The 12,674-nt window shown below is 37.5% G+C and overlaps 1 protein-coding gene across 1 annotated transcript; it reads left to right on the top strand.

The window, feature by feature from the left end:
• Positions 1 to 545: 545 nt before the first annotated feature.
• LOC145098118 (uncharacterized) lies at positions 546 to 10,008 on the top strand. The gene is made up of 5 exons (XM_079035790.1): positions 546 to 728; positions 8,274 to 8,466; positions 8,551 to 8,797; positions 9,209 to 9,755; positions 9,826 to 10,008. The coding sequence occupies exons 1-5, from the start codon at positions 546 to 548 to the stop codon at positions 10,006 to 10,008; spliced, it is 1,353 nt and encodes a 450-aa protein (XP_078891916.1).
• Positions 10,009 to 12,674: the final 2,666 nt, after the last annotated feature.

Raw genomic sequence — 12,674 nt, 5'->3', positions numbered from 1 at the left:
CCTTGGCACCGATCAGGAAGTCATTCAACTGGCAAGGTATGTGCCTAATCATAAGGAAATTAATTTATACATTGAGCATGAGAATACTAGAGTAGTCCCTTACTCTAAGTCCCCATTGAAGGTTCATATTGAGGAAGTTTAAGGGGATCATTCTCCTGAAATGAATAGGGTTAGAATGAAAAGGAAATCAGTTGCGTCATGTAGTAAAAAGTTGGATTTGAATGAGCCCACTGATTTGTCAAAGTTGATTGTACCCTATGAACCTGTGATCAACAAAAAACAATTAGTTGATCGAGAGAGTGATCCCTTTAGGGGGTAGTGTTTGAGGATAACCATGGTAAAAAAGTTGTTGACACAGGGGATGATCACCAACCAAAAGGGGATGTTGATCCAATGGATGATTTTGAGGTAATGGGGGATGTAGATGCATAATATGGTGGGGAAAAAATCTACATGATGTTGAGTTTTTTGAGGATGAATACAGTGGAAGTAAGGAAAGTGTTAGTGAGGGTCCTTAGAGTGAGGGTAGTAGGAATGAGGGTAATATGACAGATGATGAGAGTGAGGATGAAGACTTCTTTGTGGATTTAGAAAATATTGTAGATGATGTGTATGTTGATATGAAAGAATTTCATATACATGTTGATGAAGATGTTGAGTGGGTTCAAAAAAATGACCAAAAAGTAAGTAGTAGTGGTGTTGACTTTATTGAAGGTGAAGATTTGGAGGTCATAGACCTATAATAGTTTGAGTCACCTACTGTAGGTGAAGATAACAACAGAGAGAGGATGTTGTGAGACATAAGAAATGCAAAAAGTTATTCTGAGGGTGTAGTTCATCTAAAGGCTTTCACATTAGGACAGAAGTTCAAAAATAAGGAAGATGTGAAAGAATATATAAACAAACATGCAGTAGAAACCAAAAGGGATTTACATTTTGAAAATAAATGACAAAACAAGGATTAGGGCTAAGTGTAGAGGAGTGGTCCAAGATATGAGTGGTGGACCATTGTAACGCCCGCAAATCCGGGCTAATCAAATTAGAGGCAATAAGGGTTGAAAATGACTTTTCGACAAAATATTAATTAGAACAAATAATCTTAACCAAGTTGTAGTATATGTTACAAGGTTTCCGTACATATAAAGAACGCCGAAATCCGAGTTAAAACGAAGAAGTTATGACCCGTCGAAGTTTCGCGACGGAACCGGCACGACACCGGGAAGTGTAAATAGTGAATTTATGATAGATCGAGATTTAGCCTTAGCAATATAAATGAAATTCGTAGAGTATGTTAAACTAAGAACATCGATAAAAATAACGCCCAAATCTGACTTCGTATGAAAAAGTTATGATTTTCGAAGTTTCGGATTAGCGGTGTACAACCCGAAATTAGAATATTAGATCGAGTGATTTTTAGACGACACGACCTAACTGAGAGTCGAAGATCTCGTTAAGAGTAGAGTAACGAGAAAAAGATGGGCGAAAACGGACGTCAGATGAAGAAGTTATGAGGATTTAAAGGACCAATCCTGTCCCGGCCTGTTAATAATATAAAATTTAAAATTGAGTCAAAATTAGCCGACAGAGTCTAAACGAAAGTTGTAGAGTACGTTCCCACCTTCGTGTGGATATAAAGAACGTCAAAAACGGAGCTCGTACGCGACAGTTACGATTTTTTTAAGTTGAAGCATGAAATTGAGAGACCTGATGAAGGATCGATGACGTGGCACAATCTAGACCCTCCATCGCTGACTCGGTACCCGCTTCGGATGAAGGACACGCCACCTTCGCAGTACGTCCCGCGTCCGAGGTTGGTACGCCCAGCGTACCTCGGTTCTTATCCATCCGAGTCCGAAGTGCGAGCCAGCTGGTGCAAGCTGGCAACCCTATCCGGAGTTACGCCCATCGTAACCGAAGGCTACGCCTAGCGTAGTCCAAAGTCAGGCGCCTATAAAAGGCATGCGAAGGGTCCGAGCTTTTCACACATTTTCACACCAAATCTCTTTCTCTCTCTAGTTTCTTTGTCTCTCTAAGACCCCAAACCACCCCTAAACCCTAGATAAACCCCCTAGCTCCCGAAGGAAGCCCCGAGGCTCCCGGAGTCCCGAGAAAAAGAGTCTTTCGGTTTTGAAACACTGCTCCAAATAAAGTTCCGGTTTTCGTTAAAAGCCGTTGTAAGTGAGCTACGCTTACGCAATTTTTAATATAGCTTTCAAATAATTATACGAATGTTATTAGGTCCTTAAAATAATTATTTGGGCTATTATTATGAGTTATATTGAGTGTTATTTAACGCTTATATAATAATAATGACAGTCAGACTATTAATTTATCGCAGTTGATGTTAGACTAAACCCTAGTGGTATTAATACTAGGTTTTATCGAAGGAAAAATTGTTTTAAGAGTATCGAAGCGCTGTCCGAGTGCTGAGTCACCACCTTTCAGGTGAGTGCATAGTCTCTTTCATCTTACACATAAATATGAAGTATTTTATATAAACTACATGCTATGTGTGCATATTATCTGAATACTTGTTGTCTATGCTGGATGAACGTTTTATACATGTTTTAAATGATTTAAACTGTATACGTATTTTATATATACGAATATGTTGGGTATGACATGGGTAGATGAATGATGAGAGATAAAAGATGATGTGAGTAAACATTGGCAGCTATGGACTTAGTGCCTAATAAACATCGGCAGCTATGGACTTAGTGCCTATTGGACAAACACTGGTAGCTATGGATTTAGTACCTGTTAGGAGTTGGTAGCTATGGACTTAGTACCTATTAGATAAACACTAGTAGCTATGGATTTAGTACCCGATGAATAGACTATAGCAGCTATGGAATTAGTGCTTTACGAACGAACATTGGCAGCTATGGATTTAGTGCTAGTCCTATAACCCTGGAAGTAAGGGACTTCGGAATAAACGAATGCAGGATAGATGACTCTTAGGTTAAATCCTTAAGAGTAAAGAAGATAATGAGGATGGGTAATTGGGTTGATTATTTGATGGTTTAAACATAATAATTATATTATTGTGGGTTGAAAACCTTATGTACTCACCAGGTTTCCCAACATGACCCACTCAGTTTATTTATATCATAGGTGTTGATACGAAGTCACATTACACTGAGAGATTAAAGAGATGTAGATCACTAGTTTAAATAAATGTAAGTTCCGTTTATGCTTATGTTTCTGTATATACGATGACATCCCAAACATTTTAAAATGAATAAAATACGTTTCTTTGAAAATGTTTTGATAACGTATTTATCGTGTTTTTCTAGGAACAAATTCCGCAACATTTTTATGAAATGAAGTACTCTGATTTTTATAAAACATAAAAAAATCGGTCTTTTCTGGCCGTGAAAATTGGGGATGTCACAGTTGGTATCAGAGCATTAGTTTAAGCGAACTAGGAATATGGATTTATTTCTAGACTTAAACTTAGAATGCTAAGCGATGATTGTGAGGTATGAGCACTAGCTTATTTTAGGAAGTATGCCTAAAATGTTTTTATGTGCTAAATGCTTTATGCCTTATATGCTGTTATTTATTCGGATCTATGGTTTGTTGCTGACCGGATCTGGAAACCTTATGTGTTTAGGATTCTAAACGTACGACTACGATATTAGAACTAGCATGTAAACGTTTCGGAGCGATAAGGATGATTTAAACGTCAATCCTAAGTAAAGGTCTAGATTCACCTTATTCGGTCTATAGATCAAGATGGAAAGGACCCTTAGCGGAAATGTGAATGCAAATGAGAATAGGAACCAACCCCCAGTTGTTCAGCAAATACCTGTTGTAGAAGAAGTTGCACCCGAGCCAGTCACCATGGCTGGAGTTCAAGCCATGATTCGGGCTATGCTAGCTGAAAAAAAAAGGAAGAAATGAGAAGGATGTCGAATAGGGACGAACCTACTATGCCCACTGAGCAACCCGAGCTGATACCCGAGCAATCGGAGGAAGGGAACTACAGCCGCCAAGTGAGTCAAGTGGGGACTGAAGATGGCCCAGAGAGGAGAAACGACAAGGATTGGCGAATGTACAAGAATGTGCGAAACCACCAAGTCTCTCAGGAAGCCCAAAGCCTGTTGAGATTATGGATTGGATCTCAGAGATGGAAATGGTGTTTGAGAGCTGCGACTGTAGCGAGAAACAGAAGACTGTCTTCGCCGTAAGACAACTGAAAACTGGAGTCTTGAGCTGGTGGAAGCTATTGGCAGACATGATGCCACGAGGAGAAGCCTTAAGGATGTCATGGGAAGAGTTCTTGGAACAGTTGAAAATGCAGTACTGCTCGGAGATAGATCTGATAGACCTAAACAACGAGTTTCAGAACTTGAAGAAAGGGAAGATGAGTGTTGATGAGTATGCCACCGCATTCACTGAGAGGATGAAGCTATTCCCCTACTTAGTGCCTACTGAACTCTCCAAGATTGATAGGTTTGCTAACGGACTGCCCACTGACTTTGGCCCAATGGTTAAAATGGTAACTACCTTGAAAACAACTGTTAAGGCAGCTAAAAACGTAGAGGCCCAGATAAGAGAAAAGGGTCTAGAAAAAGATAAGGCAGGAGAGAAGCAGAAGTTTGAAGGATCTTCAAGGTCCAACAAGGAAAGCAAATTCTCAAAGCTTAGAGGAGGAGATTGAGGTGAAGCGAGATGGTGTGATAAATGCAAGAAGAAGCATTGTGGGAAGTACAACGAAGAAGTGACTTGTTACAAGTGTGGGAGGACTGGTCACTATTCCAAGGACTGCACACATAATGATGAAGTATGCTACGGATGTGGAGGCAAGGGGCACATGTCCAGTGACTGCCCAAGGAAAAATAAAGCAGCAAGACCAGAAACGCCACCAAGGCCAAGGGCATTTCACATGATCCTCGACGAAGCAGAAAACCATGCGAGGAATCAAGAATGAGGACTTTATACCCGCAGATCAAGTTATGCAGTAGCCATAGTATCGTATGATGTAGCCCATTAGAGGCATAGTCCAGGGGGAACTTGAACACCTATGTAATAGTTTCAAGAAATAATAAAATCTTCGTTTTGTTATCTGGTGTGTTAAATTGTTATGTGATTTTCTTGTATGGTGACTTGGAAAACTGCGAGACGATACTTGGGACGAGTATGAGTAGGTTTGAATGGTAGTAGAGGCCTATACTACCAGAAGCACATGACTCACACTTGGGATCAGGGAAAGTCACAAGGTTACCAAGAAGCTAGTAATTGATTTTGTTTTATTCAGGTATGGCGTTACTATTGTTTTGGTAACGACTAAGAAAAATTGTTGTTATCCCGACCCTAGAGGTCATATCACATTGCGTCCGACTACGATGAGTAGGTTACGTGGTTCAGAGAACCATGTTTGATGTAGCGTCCGACTTAAACCAAACGATTGAAATAAAAGCGATCAATAGAAGTACTGTGCTCGTTGTTAAAGAAGTTGGTAGCTAGAAATGCTACATGTTAAAGTGTGATTATATCACATTAGAACATGAAGGAAGGCATAGTTTGTTTTAGAATTTAACTCAAAGAGACCTGAGTCTAAACGTGCATCACATGATGGTAGGTCATAATTTGGAGTCTAACCTAAGGTAGAGAGCAGATGCACGATCGAGTACTACTTACAGTCAATGAGTCTAAGAGATAGACTTGAAGGAATATAGAAGGATGAATAGATGACATATGGAGTCATTATACGAGCCCTGTTTCGTTGATGATTCTGGGACGTAATCATCCTAAGGGGGAGATAATTGTAACGCTCGCAAATCCGGGCTAGTCAAATTAGAGGCAATAAGGGTCAAAAATGACTTTTAGACAAAATATTAATTAGAACAAATAATCTTAACCAAGTTGTAGTATATGTTACAAGGTTTCCGTACATATAAAGAATGCCGAAATCCGAGTTATAACGAAGAAGTTATGACCCGTCGAAGTTTCGCGACGGAACCGGCACGGCACCGGGAAGCATAAATAGTGAATTTACGATAGAGCGAGATTTAGCCTTAGCAATCTAAATGAAAGTCGTAGAGTATGTTAAACTAAGAACATCGATAAAAATAACGCCCAAATCTGACTTCGTATGAAGAAGTTATGATTTTTTAAAGTTCCGGATTAGCGGTGTACAGCCCGAAATTCGAATATTAGATCGAGTGATTTTTAGACGACACGACCTAAATTAGAGTCGAAGATCTCGTTAAGAGTAGAGTAACGAGAAAAATATGGGCGAAAACGGACGTCGGATGAAGAAGTTTTGAGGATTTAACGGACCAATCCTGTCCCGGCCTGTTAATAATATAAAATTTAAAATTGAGAAAAAAATTAGCCGACGGAGTCTAAACGAAAGTTGTAGAGTACGTTCCCACCTTCGCGTGGATATAAAGAACGTCAAAAACAGAGCGCGTACGCGAAAGTTACGATTTTTTAAAGTTGAAGCATGAAATTGAGAGACCTGATGAAGGATCGATGACGTGGCACAATCTAGACCCTCCATCGTTGACTCGGTACCCGCTTCGGATGAGGGACATGCCACCTTCGCAGTACGCCCCACGTCCGAGGTTGGTACGCCCAGTGTACCTCGGTTCTTATCCATCCGAGTCCGAAGTTCGAGCCAGCTGGTGCGAGCTGGCAACCCTATCCGGAGTTACGCCCAGCGTAGTCCGAAGTCAGGCGCCTATAAAAGGCATGCGAAGGGTCCGAGCTTTTCACACGAAATCTCTTTCTCTCTCTAGTTTCTTTCTCTCTCTAAGACCCCAAACCACCCCTAAACCCTAGATAAACCCCCTAGCTCCCGAAGGAAGCCCCGAGGCTCCCGGAGTCCCGAGAAAAAGAGTCTTTCGGTTTCGAAACACTGCTCCAAATAAAGTTCCGGTTTTCGTTAAAATCCGTTGTAAGTGAGCTACGCTTACGCAATTTTTAATATAGCTTTCAAATAATTATAGGAATGTTATTAGGTCCTTAAAATAATTATTTGGGCTATTATTATGAGTTATATTGAGTGTTATTTAACGCATATATAATAATAATGATAGTCAGACTATTAATTTATCGCGGTTGACGTTAGACTAAACCCTAGTGGTATTGATACTAGGTTTTATCGAAGGAAAATTGTTTTAAGAGTATCGAAGCGTTGTCTGAGTGCTGAGTCACCACCTTTCAGGTGAGTGCATAGTCCCTTTCATCTTACACATAGATATGAAGTATTTTATATAAACTACGTGTTATGTGTGCATATTATCTGAATACTTGCTGTCTATGCTGGATGAACGTTTTATACAAATTTTAAATGATTTAAATTGTATACGTATTTTATATATACGAATATGTTGAGTATGACATGGGTAGATGAATGATGAGAGATAAAAGATGATGTGAGTAAACATTGGCAGCTATGGACTTAGTGCCTATTGGACAAACACCGGTAGCTATGGAGTTAGTACCTGTTAGGAGTTGGTAGCTATGGACTTAGTACCTATTAGATAAACACTGGTAGCTATGGATTTAGTACCCGATGAATAGACTATAGCAGCTATGGAATTAGTGCTTTACGAATGAACATTGACAGCTATGGATTTAGTGCTAGTCCTATAACCCTGGAAGTAAGGGACTTCGGAATAAACGAATGCAGGATAGATGACTCTTAGGTTAAATCCTTAAGAGTAAAGAAGATAATGGGGATGGGTAATTGGGTTGATTGTTTGATGGTTTAAACATAATAATTATATTATTGTGGGTTGAAAACCCTATGTACTCACTAGGTTTCCCAACCTGACCCACTCAGTTTATTTATATCACAGGTGTTGATACGAAGTCACATTACACTGAGAGATTAAAGAGATGTAGATCACTAGTGTAAATAAATGTAAGTTCCGTTTATGCTTATGTTTCTGTATATACGATGACATCCCAAACATTTTAAAATGAATAAAATATGTTTCTTTGAAAATGTTTTGATAACGTATTTATCGTGTTTTTCTGGGAACAAATTCCGCAACATTTTTATGAAATGAAGTACTCTGATTTTATAAAGCATAAACAAATTGGGGATGTCACAACCATGGACAAAGTCACGGACTGGATTCAAGGACAAAACAGTAAATATGAAAGAGGGTAAATGTCCTTGGGTTGTACTAGTGTCTAGACCTAAAGAGACAGATGACTAGGTGGTGAACTCCCTAGTTAGTGAACATCAGTGTGTGGAATCAAGAACCATTAAAGCTTACAAGTACAAATACATTGCAACAAAAATTGTGAAGCAAATTGAGAGTAATCCAACCATTCCAGTCAATGCACTTCAAGAAGATGTCATCCAAAAATTCGAGATGTACATGTCAAGAATGAAGGTACATCGGGCAAAGGCATTGGCTCAGAAGCATGTTCTTGAGGATTTTCAGAAACAATATGCTATCTTGAGGGACTATGGACTAGAGTTGATGGAAAGAAACCCAGGTAATAATGTGAAGATCGATTGACACACTGAGCCAAATTTAAATTCTAATACAAGGATGTTTAAGAGAATTTACATTTGTTTAGGAGCATTAAAGGAAGGATTTAAGGCCACTCTAAGGGATTTCATAGGGTTGGATAGTAGTTTCATGAAAGGTCCCTATCCTGGTCAAATTTTGACTTCCATATGGGTAGATTCCAATAATGCGATATATCCTCTTGCATATGCTCTTGTTGAGAATGAAACCACAAATTCATGGACATGGTTTTTGGAACAACTTGGTGATGATCTGGAACTTTATGCTAATTTAAACTTCACTTTCATCTCAGATAGGTAGAAGGTACATATACTTCAATTTAATTTGATATTGTTGTTATTTAGTCGACTAAGTATTAAAATATTTAAATAGGGTATCATTCCTGCAATTGCCAAACTTTTCCCTCAAGCTGAGCATAGGTTCTGTCTGAGGCATATTTTTGAAAATATGAAAATACATTGGAAGGATAAAGAGCTCAAAGATTTGGTGTGGGCATGTGCAACTGCTACTACTGTAAGGCATTTTGATAAAGCATTAGAGGAGCTAAATAAATTCAAAGCTGAAGCTCATGATTAGCTGATACAGATTCCTCCAGCTCATTGGACAAGATCTCATTTCTCAGGTTAGCACTTCATCTTTCAATTATGTTAACATTTACTTGTCATTGTTAGGATTTGTTCTCATTTTGTATTATATGACTAAACAAGGAGGGCACATACTAACATCTTGTTAAATAACCTGTGTGAGGTACTGAATGGAAAAATACAAGGTGGTAGGGATAAACCTATCATATATTGTTTGGAGTATATTAGAGAGTATTTGATGAATAGAATTTGCAATGTCCAAAGAGAGATTGATAGATGTCATGTTCCTCTCACACCAACTGCCACTAGTCTTCTTGATCAATTGAAAAGACAAGCACAAAAGCACAAGTGTATTTTCAATGGGGTTAAAACTCAAGTCACTACTCATTGGGGTGATCAGTTTATTGTGAATTTGGATGAAAAAACATGCACATGTAGACATTGGGAAATTACAGGCATGTTATGCTCACATGAAATAAGTGCAATATGGGACAAGACTAAACATGGAGCAAAGAATGTTCCTGAGTTGGAGCATTGGGTTCACCCATGCTACTGGCTAGTTACATTGGCAGAAGTGTACAAACACAAAATTGAACCTATAAATGTTAGATTGATGTGGCCCAAATCACAATGCCCAACCAAGTTTCTTCCACCCAAACATGTTGTTCAGGTATGTCTTCATATATCAATATAACTGGAGTTTCTGAAGAACAACAATTTAATCTTATGTGCATTTGTAGGTGGGTAGGCCCAAGAAGAAAAGGAAGAAAGCATATGATGAACCTGCTACACAGGGGCATAAACTGCCCAAGAAGTGGACAAGTGTCACATGTGGAAAGTGCAACAAAAAAGGGCAGAATTCAAGAACTTGTAAAGGTCAAGGTGGCCCTAATGACAAAAGAACTGAAGAAACGGGAGGATAGAAGTGAGGATGGGGATGTTGTTGATTACCATTAGGTCTTTTGATGTAATTTGCAGTTTACTATTATGGTTATGTTAACACCTATGTTTATGTACCAAACAATACTTACTTTGAGCTCCTTATTTTTTATGGTCATGCATGTTGAACTTGAATCATTGTATACATAGGTAAACTATGAAAAAATGTCAACTGCTGTTGTGATATACAATAGTATTTTTGTTATAATGTGTTCTTGTCAAGTAGTATTTGTGATATTCAAAGTGTGCGGTCATGCATGTTGAATTGGTGTTCTTGTCAAATAATATTTTATTACATAAAGCCAAGACACAATAACCTTGTTCTGAAATTAAACCATTAAACCATTTGATTACACAAAGACTATAACATTAAGACAACATTAACCAGAACATAATTTCTTGCAGTCAAACTCAAAATAAACACAAACACTACATAAACCATGCTACAATTTCCTGTCTTCAGACTCAAAATAAGACCACCAGTACATTAACCCTATGACCACGACACTACTTCCTGCATTCAAACACCACATTCAGACGCAACTTCAACCATGCTTCAAGTAACGAATTGCAAAAAGACCCGAACTAAAGAGAATGATTAACTTATACATCCTAGCTTGCATTGTAGCTTGTTGAAGAGATTCTTGGAGCTTGTTCATAGACCTGATTAACCCATGTATCACTTCCACCGATCTAGGGCACATGGGCTCATCAAACCACCCAATCCAACCACACCTTCTCTCATTACGAAGACAAGACCAAAATCGCCTTCCAGGGTTGCCATATGACCAGGAAGTGAGGATGGCTAGATCACGATTTCCACAAGCACATATCGGCACTTTCCACAACTTTCTTTCTCTAACAGTAGTAGTGATCGACTGAATTGAGAGGAAGAACAAGAAGAAGTAATATAGGCGTTAACTTATATGTTCAAAAAAGGTCATTTAGGGTAAAATGACATAAACACCCTCATGTGCAAGCCACATGGGGGGCAGCTTAATGTTGGAATGGACGAACCTCCAACTCAGGGACCGAACGCGTGCAACTTATGGTCCGTAGGTACTATTTGAGGGAAAAATGTACTATAATGACTACATTAGGAAAAATCCAAAACCTAAAGGATCATTCGCTTAATTTGCTTTTAATATTATAAAATCTTACAATAATTAAGAAAAACAAATATATCATATTGAAAAAGCTTTACTAAAAACCGTCAGCATAACTTTTGGATAACATGAAAACTATCGTTTACAATATCTTAAACTAAAACTATCCATTTGGCTAGCTTTAACTTCTATCTTTATAAACTATTTTTATATAATTAATCTTGGTCAATTATAATCCACACGTTGTTTAAATTAGTGTTTACATAAAGATGTGAATTGTTAAGTATTAACATTTATAGTCAACAATCATTAAATAATTTCATAAATTTTGCCTTTTAAGACAAGTAGATGCTAGTTTATGCTAGTCTAGAGGTGTGTATGAGTCGATCCTAATCTAACTTGCTTGTTTCAAAGCTTCATGAAATAAACTACCCTTCAACTCCCTTACATATATCAGTACATAGTTTTCCTCACCCATTGCATAATGTTTTCCTTTTACTATTTGTCATTGAAAAATAATATATATATTACAATAAAACTCAACATTTGAGGGAATTGTGTCATATAATTTTCTCGTATAAGCATCAAATGCAAAGAAAAGCTACCTTCATGAATAATAGGTTTGTTGAGAAAGGCTACCTTCATTATAATATTCTTAGTATTCTAACTTTTCACATTGGTTGCTCAAGTGATATGATTTAAGAATTGTTTTTTTCAAAAAATAGATTGTATGAATAATTTGTTGGCTCATCTAAGATGTTATCAACTAGGTGAACTTAATCATGCTTGACTTTGGCCTGAAAGTGGTATGTGAGTCATTTTTTCCCTCCTTTTTGGCCCGACATGACATAAATCTCAATAGTTCCATGTATTGATGTCGCTTTTGGTGGCCTAGCCTACGAAGAATTTTGTCCGTAGGTCAAATCGACCAAGTTGATTTTAGCCGTGATACATGTTATCGTCTCATAAGCCATTCGTCTTTTCAAACATCCTACTTTGTTAATAGTAGAAACGTTTTATTATTAGTTTACTAAATTAAACTTCTGTTAACATAGGATGTAAGTGCTTATGAAATTACTAACATTTTAAGCATATAACGGAATGTTTAGGTTTTCCATCTACTTAACAGTGTTAATGATTTATGTCAGTGTAAACAACATAAACGGGTCAAGTTAAGATGAATTAAAAAAATAAAATAAATAAATAAATAAATAAATAAATAAATAAATAAATAAATAAAAAAACTCTTTACCGTAAGAAAACCCATAATTATCCTTCCAAACCTTTATTCTTCCAACACGTAAAACAAGTATTCATAAATTAATTTACGTAAACCATTTAAACCAAGTGCCTTTTGACAACACCAGAGGGACGGTATGTATTGTTCGGTATTTTTTTTTCTTAATTTTTGGCTTGAAATTTAATTTATTTAAATGTAAATTGATCACTTTTAATAAATTCAAGATTATGCGGCTATTATTAGATGTTTGGCTATACATCTTCCTTTTATTTATATTGGATTACTTGTCGATGAAAATATGAAC

The sequence above is a fragment of the Lactuca serriola genome, chromosome 4 (assembly GCF_051521515.1).
Source record: "Lactuca serriola cultivar US96UC23 chromosome 4, Lser_US96UC23_V15, whole genome shotgun sequence".
In the NCBI taxonomy this organism is placed as follows: domain Eukaryota; kingdom Viridiplantae; phylum Streptophyta; class Magnoliopsida; order Asterales; family Asteraceae; genus Lactuca; species Lactuca serriola.
Note: the sequence above shows the minus strand (reverse complement) of the source record. Positions and strands in the feature narration are given on the sequence as shown.

Bases quoted from the DNA above. Each gene is read 5' to 3' on its own strand.
- LOC145098118 (XM_079035790.1), top strand. From the start codon at position 546: ATGACAGATGATGAGAGTGAGGATGAAGACTTCTTTGTGGATTTAGAA. The intron at 729-8,273 runs GTCATAGACCTA...AAAATTGTGAAG, and splicing joins TTGAAGGTGAAGATTTGGAG to CAAATTGAGAGTAATCCAAC. The intron at 8,798-9,208 runs GTAGAAGGTACA...TGACTAAACAAG, and splicing joins TTCACTTTCATCTCAGATAG to GAGGGCACATACTAACATCT.